Genomic DNA, 25,223 nt, shown 5'->3' on the forward strand with positions numbered 1-25,223 from the left:
CTGCTGCTGTGTCCTGGAGCCATTACAAACTTTGTAATGATGCTGTTGGCAAAACTGCAAACAAAGAATTACAGTAATTCAATCTGGCTCTAACAAAAGCATGTAAAATGCTTTCAAAATCAACAGCCCTCAGACAAGATTTAATCCTTTATATGTGTCTTAAATAGATTTTTTTAAAAGCTATTATGTTAACCATGTGTGTTCATCAAAAGAAAGTACTGAAATTAGCTTTTATCAGATATTTTTCCCCACCACATATGAAAAAAAAATTCATCACCTAACACTTCTTTGGAAGTAATTTTAAGTAATTGGATACAATCCAGAACTGCCTTCTTAAAAAAAAATTTGCTGGGTGAAGCTTGAAATTCAAAGATAGATTTAAATAAATGTTATTCACACTACTATCTAGGGGTAGTGGGAAGACCCACAGTAAATTTTTATAGGCAGTCCCAGTGTAGCTTTTGAACGTACAAGAAAATGAAAGAACAAAGGCCTAATTCTTTCTGAGTGCAACTTTTTCTAGGAGAAGATGCTGAATGATTCCTAAAGTGGGGCATTGTGCCCCTGAATTGAAGATGCAAAGAGATAGCCATATTCTGATTTCATAGGGTTGTTTGTATTAGTGCTATCAGGTCAACCAGATTCATGGAAGTAAAAGGCTTTGATGCTAATCTAGAAAGATGAGGGAGAGATGTCACCCATCCTTAGTTCATTGCTGCCTAGAAAACCAGACAGAACTGTATTTAGGCTGTGAAACCAGTGATAAATATTTTTATTCCTACTTGATTTCTTAACATTACTTAAATGTCATTTTAATTGTAATAAACTCAAATTAGGAAGAAGCTGAGAGAACAGAATTGAAAAGGTGTCTCCATGCCCTCCACTTAGATAAAAGAGATCCACCATAGTGTAGAGGCTTGAGGCTTATGCATGTGGGTTCAAGATGCTTGAGTTTATCCTGGCTCTACCTATTTCTTTTTTTGTGAGAGGAGGGGTAGGGGGTAATTAGGTAGGTTTGTTTGTTTGTTTTTTAATGGAGGTACTAGGGACTGAACCCAGGGCCTTGTACATGCTAAGCATGTGCTCTACCACTGGGCTATACCCTCGCCGCCTGGCTCTACCTATTTCTAATCCATAATTTTTCTTAAAGCCAAGTTTCTCATCTTAAAAACAGGCATGATAATAACACTTACCTCACAGAGTGGCTCTGAGTATTAAATAAGATGATATATATGAAAACTGCTTACTATAGAGCCTACTTAGTAAGAACTCAATGTATTTCAGCTGTCAACCTTATAATTACTATAGCATAAACTTGTCCTTTTAAAAAAAACATTTATTTTTAATATAATAGGGCAAATAGATAAAGTAAATAGATAAATAGTAAACAAAGAAGATTCCATGGGTTTCAATTACTTCAGAATTGGTTGTATGATCTTTAGGAACTGAATTATCTGTTAGTTGGATCATTGACTTATTACCATCAAGGTGAGACCACAAGAGAATTGTTTTCCTCCTCAAGACCAGAAAAAAAAGGAGATAGTCGTAGATGTCCTAAGTTTGCCCTTTGACTTGTGCACAAGAGAGCTCTTCTGGACTGTGGAAAACCAGGTCCTGGATTATTGAAGATGGGTTTCCACGGTAGGCTACTTTTCAGCTTTTGCGCAAGATAACAAAGCAGTTATTTGGAGGACATTTTTTCCCCACTTTCTGTCTTCCTGACCCTTTTTTTTAAACAATCCTTTTTATCTACATCTTATTTCTCACAGATTGTTGCTCTACACAGGTAAATGCGCGCATGCGCACACACACAAACACAATTAGACCTTCATTTAAGGAAACAAATAAAATTTCTTTTTTTTTTAATGTTCATTTTGAATTGTCTTTCATTTTCCTGTAATTCTGCCACATCATTCTTTGATGATTTACCAATTGATGGTATTTATTGAGTACTCTCACTAGGTTCTGTTAGTTGGGAATATCATGATCTAAGATTTCAGCTGTGTAATCTCAGTAATTAATATCTCTTCTCTTTGCTTGATAGTCTTTATTTGTAAATTTAGGTTTTTGGATTGAAAGAATTCCCTTTAACACTAGCATTCTGTCGTTCTGCAATATCCATCTTTTTCCCTCAGTAAATTTATTCAATTTTAGATGCCATTTAATTCCTCTAAACAATACTTTTGGTTTAACACAAAATTTCTGATATATAGCCAACTTTATATACCAAGATTCATGTTTACTTCATTGAAATAATGCTTCAAAAAGTCAAAGGCATTTTTTTGAACCAAAGTTGCAATTTATTTCCTTTGGTACCACACTAACCAACTTTCTCTTCATACCCATTTTCTTTCTAACATTGTAATATCATTATAATTTGAATAGAGATGCTGAGTAAATGGAAAAGAAAAGGTCTTCCTAGTTATGAATTTCAGTCAGGATGGTGGCACAGGTAACATGAATGTATATATTTTTTGTTTGTTTCATCAGGACTTGGTTGACTTAAAAGTAGAAATAAATATGCCTATCAGTCACCGGTGCAGTGCTGACAAGCAAATGTACAGGTCTGTAAGAAGTGGAAGACAGAAAACTCTTGGTTGAAATTAAAAACCAGGTTGAAGATATGGAGGTTCTGAATCTAACAGAGCTAATCAGAGACCCTACAGAGTCCTAACCTTAGTCCTTTCTTACCTCTTAATGTGTCTTGAAGTCCTTCATGATATATCTAAAGGCTTAATATATCCTTGCCTATCCTTTTGTTATTTTTAGCATTTTATTTTAGGTGAATTTCTTATCAGTTGAATTCTGATCAAATCTTAAAGTCTGTATCTTTTAATAAGAACATTAAGCCCATTCACATTTATGTTCTTGATTAAGATTGCTGATCTTTCATCTCATCACATTCAGTCACTTATTCATTCAATAAATATTTATTGGACACCTACTATGTGGCAGGCACTTACACTTCATGAAGCTTGCACTGTTTAAATATTTTGTTTAAATATTTTGCTACAAGTCATATTGTTTTGTTCATTTTTACTCTAGTGAATTGGAAGGTTATTAAAAAATATTTCCTTTATTTACAATATCAAGAATGAATCAACCTCTTATTGATGCTACTTTTAAAATGACAAATTAACTTGCTTTTTTCCTACATTTTCTGTTCTCCTCTATTTTTGTTGCTATAATCTTGGATTTAATTATTATCTAATATTATTGTTTTATTAATATAATTACATTCTTTCTCATACTTTTAATAATTTCTTTTGACAATTGCATTTATTTTATAAGAATACGAAAAATAATTCAGAATTAATTCTTTATGATACTTATTTTATTGTTCAACATCAGTTTTTTTATACCATGGTTTTCCATTTTAAAAAATTATCCTTAGCATTGCCAATGGACTGTCTTCTAATAATTTTTATAGTAAAAGTACATTTCTAGTATATTCTACAAACCCTTGCATGTCTGAAAAATTTTTGTTCTTGATCTCACATATAAACAATAGTTTGGCTGAATATAAAATTTTGTTGTGGGGAGTATAATCTTTTGCCATCAAAACTGCTAACAGTTCTTTTGACATGTGTAGTTATAAAAAAGTCTGATTTTTGTTGCCATGTAGTAACTGTTTTTCACTTGTATGTGAAAAAATACACACTTATATGTGAAAAACAGAGTTACTATGTATGTGACTGGCTGTTGGTCTCTTCATTTCTTTTGCAGAGAATTTGGTGAGTCCTAATTGATTTTGAAAACTTAAATCCTGCTTTAGACCAGAAAAGTTTTACTTACTATTTGATTATCACAAGTTCTTTCTATGTTTGGTTCCTTCCTTTTAAAAGTCCTATTTAGTGCATATTGAGTCCCCTGAACTCAGAAATCTATTCTTATTTTCACTTCTTTATCTAGGGACTTCTGGTAGAATTCTCAAGGTTGTTTTCTGTTTCTGCAATACCTAATTTTGTAGTTTGTTGTCTTCATTGCCATTTTTATTTCAGCTGAAGGTTTTCATTTTTGCACAATATTTGCTGATCTTAATTTGTTCCACCTTCAACAGTGCCTACCTCAGCACCATGGATGCAGTATCTTTGTGCATATTTCGAGAAATGTATTAAAGTTTTCTAAGATTTTTTTTTGCATTAGTTCTATTTCAAAACAAGTCTATTAGTTTATTACTTTGAGTCCTCAAATTGGGCCCGCTTTTGAACTATAGTGTCTGTTGGTTTTTCTATGTCTGCTTATTCTTAAGGAGGGAGTTTTCATTTTCCAACGCTCTGAGAAATTCTATAAGTGGCTCCTTGTACAAACATTTCAGACTCATACAAAAAGGAATTGAAAATTTAGATTTATTTTAGTTTTATTAAAATTCAGGGATGAGCAAGTAGACCATATACATGGGATAGCAAATTGTTTATTGATACTGAAGCATTAGGGGTACCTATATCTAACGTCAGATGAGGCTGAAAGCAAGCCAAGGAGCCTACACTTTTCTCATTCACCAAGGGCATCCACAGGGAACTACAGTAGAGTGATCTTTCAGAGCTGTGTCCGTCAGTGTGGAAGAAGAAAGCCCCGTGAAAAGGTAGCTTATTCTGTAACTTGGGAGATACATCTTGGAAGCTTGAAATACTCATTGCAGTTACAGCAGAAGGGAGGAAGCTGGATTTAAGAGAGACTTTAGGGTCAGAGATGACAGGATTGGGGAACTGCTTTGCTGGTAAGGGTGAGGAAGAGGGAGGAGGCCTCCTCAGGCCTCCTCAGGCTTCATTCCTGACAAGAACCCCTCTCTCCCTGGAATGCTATTACCTCTGCATGAGCCCACAGTTCCCTTTAAATAAGGAAGAGAACCTTCAGTGAAAGGCATTGAAAGTAATAGAATATGTGTAAGGATTGAGGGGTTCTGGTACCTAAAAAGAAAAGCCAGTTCAAGATTATTTGGGGAGCATAAGTAGAGATATGTTTGATTTGTTCAACAATTTTCTCTTAAGCAAACAGTTATGTCAAGCCCTGTAATGGGCATTGGAGACATTGTGGTGAACCACCACCCACTGTCCTCCTCCAAGGAATGGTGTTCTAAAGGGGGATATAAACAAGTCAACAGGTGAGTAGAATTAAGTATGGCATGTGCTTTGATAGAAGTTAACACAATGAGCTTGGGAAGGACATGGGACATTTCTCAGGAGGGGCAGGTAGGTTCTCGTGGGGAGAGGCAAGGAAGTTCTCTAGTGAGTGACTCTAAATTGAGATCTGAATTGAAGGAGAGGGATTGGGGATAGAACAGCAAATGTATATGTGGAGGCCTGAACGTAAGTGATTGAAGACGTTTCGGTGTTGTTTTGTGTGCTTATTTAAAAGTTATTCAAGTGTATGTAGGTCTAAATTGAAGTATCTTGTCAACAAACTGGAGTGTAAACTTTGTTAAATTAAGATTTTTAGAGCAGTTTTAGTTTCACAGCAAAAGTGGGTGAAAGACACAGAGATTTCCCATATTCTCCCTGCCCCCAAACATGCATTCCTCCCCCATTATCAACATCCCCTACCAGAGCAGTGCATTTATTACAACAGATGAACCTACATTGACACATCATAAGCCCAAAGTCCATAGTTTATGTTCCAGTTCATTCTTGGTTTGTACAGTCTATGGGCTTGGACATAATGACATGTGTTCAACATCATACCGAGTAATTTCACTGCCCTAAAAATTCTCTGTGCTCCGCCTATTCATTCCTCATCCCCCACCTACCGCCTCAGCTTCTGGCTACCACTGGTCTTTTTACTCTCCATAGTTCTGCATTTTCCAGAATGTCATGTGGTTGAAATCATAGTATGTAGTCCTTTCAGATTGGCTTCTATCACTTAGGAATATGCATTTAAGATTCCTCCATGTCTTTTCATGGCTTGAAAACCCATTTCTTTTTTAGCACTGAAAAATACTCCATTGTCTGGATGTACCATAGTTTATTAACTCATTCATGTACTGTAGGACATCTTGGTTGCTTCCAAGTTTTGGCAATTATGAATAAAGCTGCTGTAAACATCCATATATGCAGGTTCTTCTGTGAACATACCTTTTCAGCTCCTTTGGGTAAATTCCCAGGAGTATGATGCTGGATCACATGGAAAGAGTATGTTTAGTTTTGTAAGAAACTCCCAAACTGTCTCCCAAAGTTCCAGTACCACTTTGCACTCCTACCAGCAATAAATGAGAACTCTTATTTCTCCATATCTTTGCCAGCATTTTGTGTTGTGTGTTCCAAATTTTGGCCATTCTAATAGGTGAGTGAGGTATTTCATTATTATTTTAAGAATATTAAAGTGTTAAGAGTAGGAACTGTCCTGAAGGTTTTTGTTGTTGTTGTTGTTGTTGTTTTTTGTATGACCTTCACAGCAACATAGTCAATGCCTTACAGTTGCTAAATACTCAAGAAGTACTTAACAGGTTGTAGAATTTCATCACAAGATGGTACCTCAGATCATTTGACTAGCTCAACCTCCTTATTCCAAAGAAGAGAAAACCAAGTCTCTGATAAATTAAATGACTCACCCAGGACCACACAACCAGAGTCAGATGGCAGCCCAGTCTCCTGAATCCTAATCCAGGCCATAATCCAGTAATACCAAACCAGTGATTTCATGTGAGTCATCACTGATGCCTTTGCAATTTTCACATCTTAATTTTTCCTCTATAAAATAGAGATAATAAGCATTCTCTCATTTGATGAATAAAAACTAAAAATGATCATCACAAGGGCAAGGGCCATTGTGATTAGGAAATGTAGAAATGCTTACTAATACTATGAAGTACTATTTTAAACAGTATTTGAAATATGTGTGACAACAAACCAAGGCTCTTTTGGCATTGGAGTGCAGAGACTAACCATCTTGACATGCATCATCTCATTTCCAGAACTTTAGTCTCAGGAGTTCAACTCAGTACAGAGTTTGCTATCATTTTTCACCTTGTGTTTATGTTGTACCCCCATATGAGGAGCTTAAAGAGCTTTACAAACGTTAGCCCATTAATCCTCCCAAAACCTCTCTAAGACAGGATGGAGGCATAAATCATTACTCCTGTCTAGTAAAAAAAAAAAAGGGCCTAAGTTATCTCTCTTAATTTTACTGATGCTCTAAACTGTTGATTAAATCCTAACTTATACCCTGTACATTTAAAAAATATTTTCTTCCCCAAGGATACTTTTCTTTCTTTTTCAACTTTATGTCATGAAGATATGTGTAAAACCAGACAGACAGGCGCAGTGTAGAAGCACAGGGTAGGTGATAACCTGGGTTCCTCTTTCCCCTTATGCTCTCTTCATTTTCTAAAAATGTCCTTCTTTATTGCCCCTCAGTCGTGACAGGAGAAATGACTTTTAGGAATTGGAAGGATGTTTCAAGACCAATTCACTCTTTTATCTGTCAGCCAAGACCACCAGCAAGGGAGCCAATGGATATCCATTCAACCATGCCACTCTAACTCTCTATAAAACACTGGTGCAACAGACTTCAAAGCTTTACAACAGCAACAATGGAACTTAAATTTTCAGTCTTGTGTGCTTTGCTTAGGCGTGTGTTTCTCACTATGAAGGTATTTGGAGTTAGACCTTGAAGCTGTTAGAACATGACCAAGACATGAGTAGAATATAAGACCAAGCGAAGTTGATTCATGCAAATTGTTACAACAACACATTTGTCCAATTAAAGCAGTTGCCCACAGTTCAGGCCAGTGAAAAGGAAAATGAATAAAAATACGACAAAGTGAAACTAAAATTCCATCACTCCTAGAAGTTCATTGGAGAAGATGAGAGTCATCTTGCAACTGATCTGAGAAATATTTCTGAGTTATTTTGTTATTATTTTTTAAAAGACCATCTCAGATCACCATATGATATTTTTCATGTCTCATAACAGAATAGGATTATGCAGTAATCTGATGCCAGAAGATGGTAAAGGCTAGAGAATCATTAGAGAAGGAGTATTGAGGGCACATAAAAGTTACATTATTGGATGACTGGATAAAGAAGATGTGGTATATTTATACAATGGAATATTACTCAGCCATAAAAACCGACAACATAACACCATTTGCAGCAACATGGATGCTCCTGGAGAATGTCATTCTAAGTGAAGTAAGCCAGGAAGAGAAAGAAAAATACCATATGAAATCACTCATATGTGGAATCTAAAAAAAAAAAAACCCACAAACAAAGCATAAATATAAAACAGAAATAGACTCAGAGACATAGAATACAAACTTGTGGTTGCCAAGGGGGCAGGGGGTGGGAAGGGATAGACTGGGATTTCAAAATTGTAGAATAGATAAACAAGATTATACTGTATAGCACAGGGGAATATATACAAGATCTTATGGTAGCTCACGGAGAAAAAAATGTGACAATGAATATATATATGTTCATGTATAACTGAAAAATTGTGCTCTACACTGGAATTTGATACAACATTGTAAAATGATTATAAATCAATAAAAATGTTTTTAAAAGTTCCATTATTTACTCAAGATCACATAACTAGTTATTGTCAAAATAGGAGACAGCTCTAAGTTGTGGGGGTTTTTTTTCCCCTCAATCCAAGTTGCTTCTTAAATGTTCAGCTAAAACACCTTTATGCTTAAATTACTTACATTCGGCTTTGCTGCCAGATGAGGAGATAATGAGAGGACTACTCTCGTAATGTATTTAACCTTGTTTAGGGGAGCAGGCAGGAAAGAGATGTGGTATCTTTTCTCAGAAGAAAAGAAAACATACTCCTTTAAAAGGAAAATTAGCTTTGTTCAAGAAACTGCTCTCAAAAATTTCTCCTGGACCTCTGTTTTGTTTGAGCTATGGGAGTGTTTAAAGAATGAGGTTCTTATTGCATTTCCTTTTCACAAAGTTGTGGAATATTGCTTTCAGCTAAATAATCATTATAGCAATTTACCAGTGGGCTAATATTTAGTCAGTATCTCTCTACCACCTAATGTAATAGTTGAAGAATGTTTTGCTGTTATCTGTTAGTTAAACTTCTAAACGACCCTGAGAGTGTGGTTAGTATTACTGCACATCTGGGAATACTGAAAACTGGTGCAAAGGAGCCCAGTTGCCCTGGGCTCCCGCCACAAAAGCAAAGGAAGGAGTAGAGAAGCAAATTCCCAATGGTCCAAACCCACAGGAAAATGTCCGATTTATTTTAGGTGCTATGAAAATAAAATCAGAAATAGGAAGTTTATAGAGCTGTCTATACCTTAGCCTCTTCCAGGTCAGGGAGGAGTAAATGAAAAAAACAGAAGGGTCTTTCTAATGTTGACTTTTTGTCCCGGATATCATTTTCCTCCTTTTTAGTGGTGTTATTCCCCATAGCTTAACTTTCTTCCTGCATTCTTGTTGTGTCCCTGGAGTTCTTGAATTCATTTACTTCCCATCTGTACGACTCTTGACTAACAGTAATACTTCCCTAAAATACCAATTCCTAGCTGTTATGCTTCAAATAACACACTGAGCTTTGTGAAGAGTTCCAGGAGTGGCTTCATAGGAAATAAAGAGTAAGTTAGCCAGAGATAAGTCTGAAAAAATAAGGTTTGACGGAGGAGACGGGTGAAGAATAGCCAACTGTGTATGGATGAGAGAGTTAGAAAAATACCATGCAGCAGAGTTGGCTGATTCATGAGACTAATTAGTCCAATAATCTGTCCTCTTTTCTGTGGTTCCACTTATCCCTGGGAATTTCTGTTGCATCTTCCTCATTCCTGTATTCTCTTGCTCCTTCCTAAAGCTATTTCATTCCTCAGGTGGGGTCTTTATGATGATTCTTCTTTCACTGAGTTAGCCTAATGGGTGTATGGTGCTGTACTTTGTCATATAGAATTCTTCCTTTCCTTTCCTCAAGACTTTCATGGATATTCCTTCAATCTGGCCATTGAAAACAAGACTCCTTAAAGGCACAGATGAGTTCAGGTAGTTGAGATCAATAGATAATCTAGAGAAGAAAATCACCTTCATCCATTCTCCAGAATTACTTTGAAATGATTTCCATGGGATCAGTAAGAGATTAAAAAGCACAGTAGGTACTGCAAACAGATTTCAAAATATAATAAGGCAAAAATAAATGGCAATTAATGCCTTATCTGCTTATGAAAAGAATGATTGTGGGATTTTTAAGAAAAGGTATTTTGTAGCATAATGGCTAAGTTGCATTTATATCCAGCACTATTTCCCACTTACTGCTAAAAGTTACCTTTCCATAATTGCAGACTAGTTTAGCATCTTAACAATAATGGACATGTTTTTAAGAGATTATTGCCAAGGGACATTCTTTATTCCAGGGAGACTCTGTAACAGATACCAGCATTTTAGTAATGATACAAGCAATCTGTAAGCTATTATAGTTTTCTTTAGAGTAACTTAATCTTCATATTGTTCTATATGTCTGGAATTTTAATAGTGTTTTTAATTTAGAAAAGGAAGTATATAACATATTTCTAATTACTTGGGAATATGAACCAAGCACATGACCACTGAGCTTGATTCTTAAAAACAAACATATTTAAAAGTACTTAACCTAGTGTAGGGGAAGTCACAAAGAAATTAAGGAATGCCACACAGGGATAACGGTAGCTTTCATGGAATAACAGTGGGAGAGTCTTCATTTTTAGAATAGTTATAGTAGTTTGGTCCACAGCTAAAAAGTAGCTAAGAGGAATAGAAATACTTCTTTCCAAATATAATTCATGTTTTTAAACAGATGAAGGTACAATCAGTTAAAAATGAATATAAGTGTTTGTGTTAAAAGAATGATTCATTTTTCCCTTGATGACACCATTCATCGAAGGGTGTCCGAGAGTTTATAGTATTACTAGTCCTGGTGGCCCTTAATGATTCACCTTGATTGGTGAGGATACTAGATTGCAAGAAAAAGTAAGATCTTTTTCTAGGTCAAAAGTCAGGCTATTTAGGCCATGGAGGTCAAGATGATTGATCTTTGAACTGCATTTATCTGCTGCCTGAACAGAAGGGAGATGATTTTTATTTAAAATGAATGCATTCACTGAAAATATTTTTATTTTAAATGGTTAAAGAATCATTTAGTGTTCGAATCTAGAGTCATATTGTCATGTACAGTTTAAAAACTATTTTGGCACACATCCCAGACCCTCTTCCAGGAGCCAGTAGAGAAGTGCTTGGTGAATCAATTCAGGGGGCTTTAATGCTATTTTTAAAATCTAACTTTTACATTAAATAAACCAGTTTGTTATTTTGAAAGAAGTTATAATCTACTTAAAACTGTCATTCTCTGTTTCTGACTTGCAATTAGATGGTATTTCCAAAATGTCAGACCTAGATTCTGCTTCTACCGTCACCATAATAAAATGTGACAGCCAAGATATTATATCAATACCTTTTCCATAATTAGCAATAAGGATCCTGCCAAGGGTTAACTAGAAAAGTTTTATAAATGTTTTTTCTACAAATGGTCCTGAAGGCAGTATTATGCTTCTAAAATCTGCTAATGTAGCAAAAGACTCATGACAACCAGGAGACAAATCTATGAGCAAAACTGTTTGGAGAGAATAGTTTTGTAGTGTGTGATGTATGGTATGTAAATGAGCTTATTAGGACTCTCATCTATTTTATTATTGGTGACCAATTTAATAGAGGCATTTAAAAAACAATATTTCTGCCTGACTCTTAGAAATGAAGAAGATGCATTGATATAATTGAGAGCAAATGATTGCATGTCGTGCCATTTAATCATGTCATTTTTCAATTGCTATTTTTTGCACTTCACTGCATGCTTATAGAATATTTAGCTTCAATATAGATTAAGTCCCAGAGTTTGCAACTGAGCTGAGTTCCTATATTGGCTGATGTAGTCTTTTAAGTTTGAAATCAGTTAAAATACAAAGTTGTCTTTTGTTCATGTTTTCTTTAAAATATGCAGGTCATCATTCATACCTCACCTGAGGTGTTTTAATTTTTTTGATGTTCTGAAGAAATACTCCTTCACAATTCCAAGTTGGAAATTCTTACTTGCAGTATTTATACATTACATATAGTTAAGTTAAGCACATAATTGGCTCAAGAATGGAGCTGTCAGGACCAACATATCTGCTGACCCCTTGCTGGAAACTATGATAATCATTTGCCTAATGAATGCTTCTTACTTTTGTTAAATCTTTTCTTTATTATTTACATAATTTACATCTTTCTTAAAAAAAGAGATTATCTCCCACTGTCTGCCATAATGTGAGGTCCTTAAGGGCAGAAAGTTTCATCTGTTTTGTTCACTGATGTATCTCAAACACTGAGAACAGTGCCCTTTATAATAGGTGTTTAATAAATATTTGTTCAATGAATGAATTAGTATTTTTTCCACCTCTGCTATCATAACCACCCTGCATAGATTTTACTAATTCTTATTATATTTGCAGGTCTAGGAATGAGTATAAGATAGACCCCTGACAGGTTTACAGAAGAAGTTGTTGGCTCTTTTTATCAACAGTAACTTTGTGGCTATGGTCACTTTTGGTTAGAAGTCAAGGGCAGAGATAGTCTGAAAATGTCGAATTTTACAAGCTTTTTCAGCTTTCTTATGAAAGGCGGTGTAGCATAGTGTTTTCATGAATTGACTCTGGATTCAGGTTGCGTGGGTTAAAATCCTTTGCTGCTTATTAACTGTGTTATCGCTGGTCAGTTACTTAACTTCTCTGTCTCCATTTTCTCGTTTGTAAAGTAGGTATATGACAGTAATATATATCTCAGTGTGCTGTTATGAGGGTTAATGAGTCAATACATATAAAATACCGAAAAACTGCGTAGCACACAGAAACATACAAAAAACATTTGTCATTATTATAGAAGATTGTGAAAATAACTAAGAAAATACTGCTAAGAATAGTGCTCTAGCAATTAATAAGACTCAGTGATTGTTGGTTATTTTGCATTCAAGTAAATCTTGATTAAATATTTGAAGACAGCATAACATTATTTTTATTTAGTATTGGTTCAGATACATAGTCAACTCAGAATCATCCTTAGTAAAGTACATGAAGTGTATTTGAATTGTCAGATCTCTCATTCTTGTACAGATACTAACAACACAATAGATTCAATTTTTTAAGCTGTATATGATTATATATGAAACTGCAATAATCAGACTTAACATTCTTCAACTTCCTCATTTTCTTCAACTTCTTTTCCAGATCCATACTCTTCTATGAGTATTTTTGTTTATGTTTTATGATGTTTCTAGAAGTTAGGACAGCACTTTTAAAAGGGACTGCATTATTTTTATGACATTGCAGAATGTTTTCTGTCTTGACTGAGATTTATAGCTTTGCAGTTATAACTCTATCCCAGGAAATTTTATAGCCATTACTTTGAAAAATAAATAAAGGCTCTGTTTGCATTTGTATTAAACTGCGTCAACCCCTGGTTGCAGAACCATGATGACTGGATGGCTTTAGTAATAGCACAGGGTTTGTTGTCATGCCACACCCTAAAGGAATGGTACATTATCTGATTATGTCATCAGTTGTGCGGTTGACAGTATATACCTGATCTTATGAAGAGATTTCTTTTTAATTACAGTTTCATTGAGATATAACTCATGTGCCATAAAATCTAATTTCAGAATGCCTTTACCATCCTGAAGAGAAACCCCCTACCCATTAGTGGTCACTCCCTATTCCCCCTGACTGCAGCCCCTGAACACCTCTGACATACTTTCTCTTTCTATGCATTTGCCTATTCTGGCCATTTCATATACGTGGATTCATACAACCAAGGGCCTTTTGTGTTTGGCTTAGTTCACTTAGCATAATATTTTCATCCATGTTGTGGTATTTATCAATACTTCATTCTTTTTTACTACCAAATAATATTCTATTGTATGGATATGCTACATTTTTTAAATCAGTTAATGCACTGGTATATGTTTGGGTTGTTTGTACTTTGTCTTTACCTTTCATTGATTTCTCTAATTTTGAGTAGCTGAAGTTTGCTCTTTACAGCCAGATTACAAGCTCTTAAGAACAGGCATCACATCTTATATGCCTCTTATCCAGCAATGCCAATCCTATGATGTAAAGTATGGTATTTGGCATATAACTGATACCCAGTAAGTGTTTATTGCTACATGAATTATCATTCACATGACCTTTGCCAACTTTGCCCCCAAAATAATGATTCCGAACCAACCAGTCAAAAGCATCTTCTGAAGAATCATAGAGGTGCCAGTATAGCATCTCATTTTCCCCACCTGCTGTACATTCTTATCAGACCATGGCTTCAGACATTAACATTACCTGCATCTAATGCCTTGTATCTTACAGTCATCATGGTTTTGTTTTACTATATAAACTTTCTGAGAGCAAAGCTATTTAATTTAGTATAATACCAAATATGTTAGAGTTATTAATTATTAAATGACTTACCTAATAAAAATAACCAAAAAGAGTAAAATCCCTAAATATGGTATTCAAAAAACCTAACATATCAGCATTCTTAATAATTACATTAAAATTCTGGAGATTATCAAGCAAAACTAATAATATAAAATTATCACTGGTTTTGAAAAGATTTACTAATTGATTGATTTTTTTTTTTTTTTTTAGCCATTTAAGAAGAATTTTAAAAATAACTGATCACAATGGTTATGGTCCTTGGGTTCTTGGTTACAAGTGTGAGTCCAGAATCAGAACTTATAACTTCCATTTTATACTTCTAAGAAAACTATTCAACTAGGTTAATTCTCTTGTCTGAAAAACTTAAGTTCTTCTGTTTTCTGTAGACCAGTGTTCTCAAACTTCAGCATGCATTGTAATCACCTGTGGAGCTGGTTAAACCATGACTCATTGGGGCTCACCCCAGAGTTGCTGATTCAGAAGATATGGGGTGGCACCAGAGAATCTGTGTTTCTAACAAGTTCCCAGGTAATGCTGAAGCTGCTGGGCCTGGAGAACACACTGAGAACCTTTGCTATCGAAAATTTGGTTCCATGTAGCAGACTAAGAGAAGAAAATTGCCCACTTCATGAAATTAAAATGATAAAATACAGAAAATGCAAAAAAGAAGAAAAACACATGAAAAAGTATAGGAAACTCTTGCAAGAAGGACATGGAGCTATCTAGTTTTATATGATCCTCTATAAACTAGAAGAACTTACCTGTCTTTTCAGTTTTCTCCTTTATCTCTCTATATTTCCTCACTCCAAGTATATTGAAGGCAGGTACATATCACATATATATGTAGATTGAAACTTCTTTATTGTGCTTGCCACACAGAAGGCATATTCCATAGATATTGTTAAACAATTGATTCAGCTAGAAGATCCATCATAAATGAAATTGCTTCATAAGTGATTTTTTATTTGGCAGATTACCTGAAGCCCCACCACTTTGTTCATATTGGCCTACCTAGTGATGTTACATTACCTGCTGGATAAAATTATGTAAGAGATATGGAGACAGATTGCTTTGGAGTTTGTCAGCTAGATTTTTTTTTCCTCTCTGCTTTAAACAGATACTTGGTTTTTTTGGTTTTTTGTTTTGTTTTTTTCATTTCATTTCATCTTCCTCCTTGTGTCTCTTTTCTCTATTTAGTTCTTACATTTTACTTATTGTACACTTTGGCTTATGGTCTAATTGTAGTTCTTTAATTGTAAGCTTATTATATCCTTGTGTGATAGTAGATGACAGCATTGTTTAATGTACCTTTGGCTCTTGAACAACATGTGTTTGAAAAGTGTGGGTCCACTTATACTCAGAATTTTTTCAGCAGTAAATACTACAATACTATATGATGGGTGGGTTGGTTGAATTCACAGATGCAGAACTGCAGATACAGAGGAACCATGGATTAAGTATAAATTATAATCAAATTTTTTATTGTGCTGAGGGTCGGCACTCCTACCCCCTCCATTGTTCAAGGACATATAAGTACATATAATCTGTATATAAGTACGTATAATCATTCTATGCAATATGTGTGCATATATACATATATTTAATATATAATGAAGACTGAATTATCAGTTTTGGAAGTCTTCCTTCAGTGGTGTTAAACTGCAGCCAATACCAGGAAAATGTTACAACACAGTTCCATAATCTGAGTGGTTTAAACAGTCAAAGAAGTTCATAGAGCAAATCAGGAAAGGAGAAAAAAACCCAGATAAACCAAATACACCCCTTTGTATCATCATTGGTGAATTAAAAATCAGATTGACGGTTTATAAATATAAAACAAAAACATTCAGCCTGTTGGCAACTCTCTTGTAGCATGTCCAAAAAGATGTGTTTAGATTATTGGAGAGCTGATTGTTTTAAAGGAAAAAACAACTTAGAAGTTTTGATTTTTACTTTTTTACACTTCTCAACTTCTATAACAAATCTGCTTTTTTAGTAACATGAGGAAACTGAATAGAAATGTAAAATAAGTAAATAAAATAGGTCATTAGAAAATTACAAGTAGCACAGCAGGAGGAAAGGGAACTCTCCTATGCTGTTGGTGGGAATGTAGTTTGGTACAGCCATTGTGGAAAACACTATGGAGATTCTTCAAAAAACTCAAAATGATCCAGCAACCCCACTGCTGGACATATATCCAGAGGGAACTCTAAGTCAAAAAGATACATGCACCCCAATTTTCATAGCAACACTGTATACAATAACCAAGACATGGAAACAACCTAATGGTCTATCAAAAGATGATTGGATAAAGAAGCTGTGGTATATTTATACAATGGAATGCTACTCAGCCATAAAAAATAATAAAATAATGCCATTTGCAGCAATATGAATGGACCCAGAGATTGACATTCTAAGTGAAGTAAGATAGAAAGAAAAATACCATATGGTATCATTCATATTTGGAATCTAAAAAAAGAAAAAGAAGATGCTAATGAACTAATCTACAAAACAGAAACAGAGTCACAGATACAGTTAAACAATCTTATGATTACCTGTGGAAAGGGTGTGGGAAGGGATAAATTGGGAGTTTGAGATTTGTAAATGTTAACTACTATATATAAAAGTAGATAAAAATTTCTTCTGTATCATGCAAGCAACTGTATTCAGTATCTTGTAACCTATAATGAAAAAGAATATGAAAACAGATATACGTATGTATATGTATGACTGAAACGTTACGCTACACAGCAGAAATTGATATATTGTAACTGACTATACTTCAATTAGAAGAAAAAGTAACACACCAAACTATATTCCAACAATTAGATTCTGAAGTGATACTAAGACAATGACCTCCATACTATCAGAAGTAACTTTGTAGGGAAAAAAATGCCTAAATATTATCGAATAATAACTAAATACAGAAGCATCTGGAATCTTTCTCTTAGACATATTGATGATTAGCTGTTTATCTTTCTTTTTAAATTTTCTTTCCCACTTCCTGTCTTTATACTTTTCTAGGAAGGCAATATGACTATGCTTAGGGACCAACATGATCTCATTGGGTATCAAGGAAAATGCTTCGAAATTGGCAATAATGAAAAGCCTTCCAAACTTTTCTGTTCCTTACTTACTTTTTCAGCTGCTTTACTCTCTCTTTTCTCCAATATGCTGGGTACTCCCCATGTCCTAGGCTACTTGCTACTGGACCTTCAGTCCTTATAACCACATCCGCCCAACTTGGACCCAATGGCTCACATTGTTCCCCTGAAGATTTCACAACTCTTCCAATACGAACTTGCACAAACTCCTTTTTTAAGCCTCCATGCCTGAAACAATGCCTAGCAGATACAAAGTGCAACACACATTTGAGGAGGTTTGAGAAGCAGTGACGAGTTTCTCTCATTTCTATGCCTTACTTAGATTACTTAGCTTGGGTTTCTGCTTAAAGGTACTTTTCTCTGAAAATGTAAACCAAAAATAGTTATAATAATCATTTTGTTCTTAGGAAGTTATATTTAACATTTCCCTGTGCATAGTTTATCATGGAAATAATGTGAACTACTGATTCTAAGAAACATTGCCAGCAAATGCACTGATTTTATTTAGTATGTGTTTGTGATTATAAATAACTATGTATATTTTAATGGTTGCCATGGAAACCCATTTATGTAGAAGAATGTTATTTTATCAATTATCTTTCTTAGATATGGAAATGTATACTGAAAAATACCTTGGCCATGTAAAATTCTCAATGTTTCCCTCCTTTTTAAAGTAGTATTATTTCCAAAGTGTGCATATAGGGTAAATTATTCATCTAGAATGTAGACTAACTTATTTGGATATTTAAAATTTTTTAAATTACAGAAAAAGATACAGAAATCAGATATTGCATGTCAGCAGTTTTTTAAAAAGAGCCTACAGTTTTAAAACCACCTGGGTAGACTGTCGTTAAGATGTGGGGTGGGAATCATCTGGATACGTAAATACTGGACCTAAACTCTAGATACTTATAAAAATTTATGGCCAATCACCTTTATGAAAATTTCTCTAGCAACCTCACATGTCCTGTTTCAGAACTCTGAAAACACCTGCGAGGTGATTGAATCCTACTTGGGCTACTTTGTAAATGTGACCTATGCTATATGACTATGGCTATGCTAACATGTCTCTGGTGCCAACCATGGCAGGTTTTCATTCGGTAAGACACACTGGGGATTTTTGTTGGCCTGAGGAATACAGTTGTTATTTTCGTCAACCTAAAACGGAATTTTTGTAATATCCAGTTTAATGGCGTGTAAACATCTCTTTTGATTTTTCTAGTCCTTTATTTATAACAAATTAAGAACAAAACAAAAATCCCTCAAATCTTCAATATTTATATTCAGAGAACTCATTTGAACCAATTTGTTAGCTATATTATTATTTCTAAGTGTTTGATTTTGAGCCACAAGTTGGCAGGTATTAAGTGGGCTTGATGGTTTGACTTGCCCTACAGTTGTCCTAGAGCAAGAGAGCAAATTGAAGGAAGGATGTGTGTGTGTGTGTGTGTGTGTGTGTGTGTGTGTGTGTGTGTAATAGAGAGGGAGGGTGCCTGTGGGCAGGGGCAGTCAGCAGGATTGGAGGAGGAGATGGAAACAATGCCTGTTGCTTTGGTAGACCGTCAGGTTTTATCTTTGGATATTTAGGGGTTTCTTCTCATTCAGCATTGAACAAATGAATAGCACCAGTAAAGAAATTTGTCAGACCTGGTGGTTCTGTCAGAAGTTATATAGGAAAATAGTAATGAACCCTAGGAAAATAAATAAGGGTAAGTTCAGGAAACATAACTAAAAATGCTGCCCTGGTATAAATTGAATAATAAAATTCCTAGTCATATTTTGCTATAAATAGAGGTTGGGAATTTGTCATTGACCTTATTTAAAATGCAGAAATATTAAAGGTATTGGGTTCTCTTATTACAGAAATAATAGAATTCCAGCTATTACTAAGTTAGGGTCATTTAAATGGCTATAGCATGTATTATATCAATAAGTGGAACATCTGTATGAAGCGTCCACCTGCTGATCTACCACCATTCCATGCACATTTCAGTGAACCGCAGTTAATCATTTTAAGACTTCTTCTAATGAAGCCTTATCTAGATTAACATTTTAAGCACAAATACTTTTAGGCATTAAAACTCTAGCACTAAATGAAATTGCATTGTCTTGTTTACCCTTGTTGATTAATAAGCAATCTGTTAACTGTTAGAACAGTCCAATTGTGGCAGTAGAAGGAGATTAGTAATTCAGTGATGTTTATGGATATAATCATCATTTCTCCTGAAGGCTTTGAATTAGAATATCACTTACACACTATCCGTAGGCAAGGAAAAGATATAATATTTTTAGACATGTGTACCCACTATTTCGTTTGAATCGTTCAGCTTAGGGTCACTGCAGCAATGCAAATGCTTCTGGGGCAAAGTGTTATTTTGATGCATGCATATTCTTCTTAAATAGTGTGAATGCCTATTAAAAGAAACACAGCAACTAACAAATAATGCAGTAATAATCCAGTATCCCAATTTCTGCTTTCAGAATGTTATTGTTTTGTTAATCAAAATTTCGGAAAAGAAATGTTTCTTATCCTTTTTTTTTCCCCCAAATAATAGCTGTTATATATCAATTTTTTTTCTCTGCAATCTTATTTAACATATTCCTAGCCAGTAGAAAACTAAACTTTTGGCTCCAAAGAATCTAGGAGTAAATTTGGAAAACTTCGTTTCGTTTTGGAGGACTTTTTTGTTTTTTGTGTTTCCTATGACCTTGAATCAAAGCATGTCAATCTGTTTGGCATTTACATGACCTTAATAATTTATTTCATTAAGTTAATCACCTAGATGTCAAGGTGGGACCCAACATTTTAGATGTAGAAATCAGTAAAAAAAAAAAAAAAAAAAAAAAGGAATGAGATGCAGCGAAAATCCATTGGCTTTAGTTGAGTATCTGTAGATCCCCAATCTAAAGGCAACTCCAAAGTCCTCCTGTCCTACTGTTCATAGCTGAGCGTTATCACCACAACTTGAAATTATGATGGAAGAGGGTGTTTCATGTTTTAGGGAACTCTGCCCTATAAACACTCATAAATTGGTCCCTCTTTCTGTTGTAGTCCCTCTGTCGTGAAATCAAGCAGCGACGTCGCGGAGTGGCCTCTGTCCTGCGATTATGCCAACATCTTCTGGATGACCGGGAGACCTGCAATCTGAACGCAGACCACCAGCCCATGCAGCTGATCATTGTAAATCTTGAAAGAAGGTGGGAAGCCATTGTCATGCAAGCCGTCCAATGGCAAACACGGCTACAAAAGAAGATGGGAAAGGAATCTGTGAGTGATGATTTCTTTTTTAAAGCATAATGCATTCTCGTTTTTTTCTCAGAAAAAGAAATTCTTTCAGGGCTTGGAAAAATGTGTTTATCTTACAAATGGTTTTGCTAACTAAAAGGATACTATCTCCACCCACTAAAAGAAACTCCATTTATCGTAACACAGAGATTCATTTGCCTGCTAATAAGATGCATTTTAGTCTCATTTCTTTTTAAAAAATCATATGGAGACTTTGCTTAACCTTACCAAACTAAGCCATTAATTCATTCAATCATTCCTTCACCAACAATATTCATTAATCATACAATACCCTACGAAGATTTTGCTAGGAGGGGGCTTACCACTCTCAGAGCATATGGAGCAGTGTGTATGCTCTGCAGACAAGGCAATCAAGTAAAGTATGCTGTTTACTCTTCTTTACATAAGATGAATTAACACTGTCCACATATAAAATAATCTCCCTTGTTCTTGCTTAGAGCTCCTTCTGATAGAGTTGCATTGCTGAAAAGTAGCAAGTTTCTTCTTAGAGTTCTAATGCAGTGCTCAAAGAAAATTTTAAGAATTTTCCAAATTGGCTGTAAGTTCAAGCTGTTGCTAGATGAAGGAAATATATGTAACTAGAGATGTTTTATTATAATATAGAATACATCCTTGTCCAGAGAACCTTCGTATCCTTTAAGGGAAGGAATTTATTGATAAAAAGATTGCATTCCCCAAATGACCTCAAAGTCAGTGTCTGTTAGTTGAAGGCCTAATTCTCATGTTTGACTAACATAAACGAGATACAAACATATGTACATACATATAATGGAATGTTTTTCTTGTATATTTATATTATCAGTTCTATGTCTTTGAAAGTTCAAGATTCAAAATTGAAAAATCAAATGTAATAATCTTACCACTGAAAAACAGGCTTCTATGAATTCTAATTTTAACAAAGCCTTAATCTTTGCTATCTGATGTATTTGGCATTGGAGACTGGGAACAGAAGGGACAATGAATCAGTAAGCCTTCTCTCTTTTTCATCTGTAGTTATGTTGAGTCTAGGGGGTGATTTTATCCTCAGTAGTTCACTGTAATTGTTTTAAGCTGAAGTTGTTCAATTTCTTGAGACTTCCAAGTTATTACCAGTAATCAGATTCTATATAATTGGATGTCTTTTTATTGAAATGACCTGTTTGTTATGAAGCTGTTTAGCTTCTAGAGTCTTGTCTTTTCATTTCTTTTCTTTTCTCTTATTTCTTTTCTTTTCTTTCTTTCCCTTCTTTTCTTTTCTTTTTCTTTTTCTTTGAGTGTTTGAAGGGGTAGAATAGGTTATTTTTAATTCTATAGTTTGGAACCTCTAAGCATGGTAATGGCCATAATAAAATTTACACAAAAAACAATGCACCTGGAGAAGCTCTAGCATTTTGGAAGCATTCAGACTGCTTTGGAGGCGACTAAAATAGGTTTCTTTGGAGATGTGTTTGGAACTGTATGCTCAGGGATGCAGGACTAGATCTCTTCAGACGAGCTATAGACATTTTTATTGTCCTTCTGTGGTAAAGGTAAGCTTTAGCTTTGAAACCCTGGCTGCTTCTTTAGAGACTCAAGCTGCTACAGAGAGGTAGATAAAAACTGCAGATAGAGAAAAGTCTCCCCTTTTCTTTAAGTTGGCTGCTGAGTGTGTAGATTTCTTTGGAATGGTGAAGGGAGCAAATAAGGTCCTCTGTGCTAAACAAGGTTGAAAATCACTTGAGAAAGGGATAGAAGAGTAGAACAGCACTGATGCCAACAATTCAAAGAGCACAGTGTACCTCATTAAGCTGGACATCTTCCTTACTTCTGATGTCTGTTGATTGGGTATAGTCCAAGTTGCTTTAATGGGCAAACAGGTACCTCACCAAGGGAGGCTGCCTTTGCAGAGAATCAGAAGCCTCTAAGTGGTCTGTTTGCTGATGTCCTATGTCCCCACTCCTATGCTATCCCCTTTTGTGCACAGGGACTTTCACTGCTATATTTCCAGGGCCTGGGACATCTTGCATATAGTAGATGTTTAATAGACATTTGCTAAATGAATTAATACATGCTTTCACTTAATAAATTTTGTTTCATTTCAGCATTTGGTTTAGAGTTACTGTATCTGTATTAATTTTCAATGTTCATTTTCTCACAAAGTGGCTTTGAGTGTTATGTTTATATTTGAATGTTTCACCTTCATGAGACCACCAAGAAGATGCCTTTTAACTTTTCTTCTTTCTGATAGGGTCAGTTTTTCTAAGTTCTAAAATATAACGTGAAGTCCCCTGTGGTATATTCTCTTTCTTCAAATTTGGAAAATTTTGGCCATTATTTCTTCAAAAATTGCATGTCCCTCTGTCCTTTTTTAGGGATTCCATTTACATATATATTAGGCTGCTTCAAGTTATCTCACAGCTCACTAATGCTATGTTTTTGTCTTTTTTCCCCTCTTGTTTCATTTTGGATAGTTTCTGTTGCTATATTTTCAGGTTTATGAATTGTTGCTTCTGCAACATCTAATTGGTTGTTAATACCATCCAATGTCTTACCAGTGTATTTTTCACCTCAGTTATCATAGTTTTCATCTGTAGAAGTTTGATTTTAGACAGATATATTCAATGTCTCTACTTAGTAAGTTCAACATATTTTGTACCTTCTTGAACTTATGGAATGCAAGTAAAATGACTTTTAATGTTCTTGTCTTTTGATTCTATATTCTGTCATTTCTGGATCTGTTTCTATTGATTAACTATAAACCCGCAGATCCAGGATGTCAACAAACCTTAAGCACAAGAAACATGTAAAAAACTACACCAAGGGACATCCTATTTAAATTGATTAAAACCAGTGATAAGAGAATATCTTCAAAGCATCTAGAGAGAAAAAAGTTACATTCTATGCAGAAGAATAAGAGGAAAGAGTTATAGCAGACTTTTTTTTTCAGAAATAATGCAAGTCAGAAGACAGTAGAATAGCATCTTTAAAGTACTGGAAGAAAATAACCCAGAATTCTATACACAGAGAAAATATCATTCAAAAAGGAAGACAAAAATAAAGTCTTCAGATACCAAAACCTTAAAAAAACTAGCAGCAGCAGAATTTCACAGATGTTAAGGGAAATCTTTTCAGCTAAAAAGAAAATGAAATCAGTAGAAACCTGAATCCACACAAAGAAATGAAAAGCACGGAAATACTGTGTGGGTTAACATGAAATGTTTTTTTCATACTATTGAGATATCTTTAAATAATAATAGGTTGTTTAAAGCAAGATAATAACAATGTATTATGGGATTCATAACACATGTAGAAGTGAAACATATGACAATAATATCACTAAGGCCAGGAAATGGAACTATATATTGTAAGGTTCTTATATTAAGTATAGTGGTATAGTATCACTAAAGATCGAGAAAAGAAAATGTATACCATGACTCTTTAAAACACAAGAAGCTATAATAAATAGGCCAACAGAAGAAGGGAAATGAAATCATTTTTAAAACCACATACAATGCAGAAAAAGAGGAAAAATGGAAATAAAGAACAGATGTAATAGAAAATTGAACCATCTGCATCAATAATTCTGTTAAATATAAATAGACTAAAACTCCAATTAAAAGGCAATAATTAACAGACTGCACATAAAAAGCAAGACTGAACTATATATTGCCTATAAAAACCCATTTTAAGTATAAAAAGCAATTATGTTAAAAGAAAAGGATAGAAAAATAGATATTAAGCTAACAATCAAAAGAGAGTTGAGGTAGCTATATTAATATTAAACAAATTGGAATTCACAGAAAATAATATTATAATGTATAAAGAAGGATATTTCTTAATGATTAAGATGCTAATTAATCAAGAGGAGGACACAGCATTACTAAATGTGCTCTAATAACAGAATTTACAAATTCATAAGTCAGAAACTGATACAACTGCAAGAAGATGAGAACACACAATTTGGAGCAGAGATTCCAACACCTTTTCTTAATAGTTGATAGTACAGGTAGACAGAAAATCAGTAAGAATATTAAAAAAAAATTGAATCACACCTTAAAACAACTTGACCTACTTGACATTTCAAACATTCTATGCAACAATAGGAGAATATTCATTCTTCTCAACTGTACACAGAGCATCTACCAAAAATGGACTCTTCTGAGCGATAGAACAAGCAAATTTAACAAATTTAAAAGTATGTGTATTTCACTCTGTTCTCTGACTATGATGAAGTTACTTTAGAAATAAATGTTAGAAATACATTGGGAACATCCTCAAATATATGGAAACTAAACACTAACACACTTACATACGACTCCTGGGACAAAGAAGAAATGAAAAATGGAAGTTAGAGATTATTTTGAACTGAATAGAAATAGGAAAAAATACTAAAATTTGTGCCAATCAAAATTTGCCACCAAAATGCACTAGCTAGAGGACAAATTAAACACCAAAT

General features: G+C 34.5%; 1 protein-coding gene across 3 annotated transcripts in view; it reads left to right on the plus strand.

The window, feature by feature from the left end:
• The window catches only part of AKAP6 (A-kinase anchoring protein 6), a 491,494-nt gene that overhangs the window by 428,994 nt on the left and 37,277 nt on the right, over nucleotides 1–25,223 (plus strand). For all 3 annotated transcript variants that reach the window (XM_031453560.2, XM_064485883.1, XM_010986148.3), the window contains one exon: nucleotides 20,555–20,770. In XM_031453560.2, the coding sequence (XP_031309420.2) occupies nucleotides 20,555–20,770 (216 nt within the window). The remainder of the gene's footprint in view (nucleotides 1–20,554; nucleotides 20,771–25,223) is intronic.

This window comes from Camelus dromedarius, chromosome 5 (genome assembly GCF_036321535.1).
Source record: "Camelus dromedarius isolate mCamDro1 chromosome 5, mCamDro1.pat, whole genome shotgun sequence".
Lineage (NCBI taxonomy): Eukaryota > Metazoa > Chordata > Mammalia > Artiodactyla > Camelidae > Camelus > Camelus dromedarius.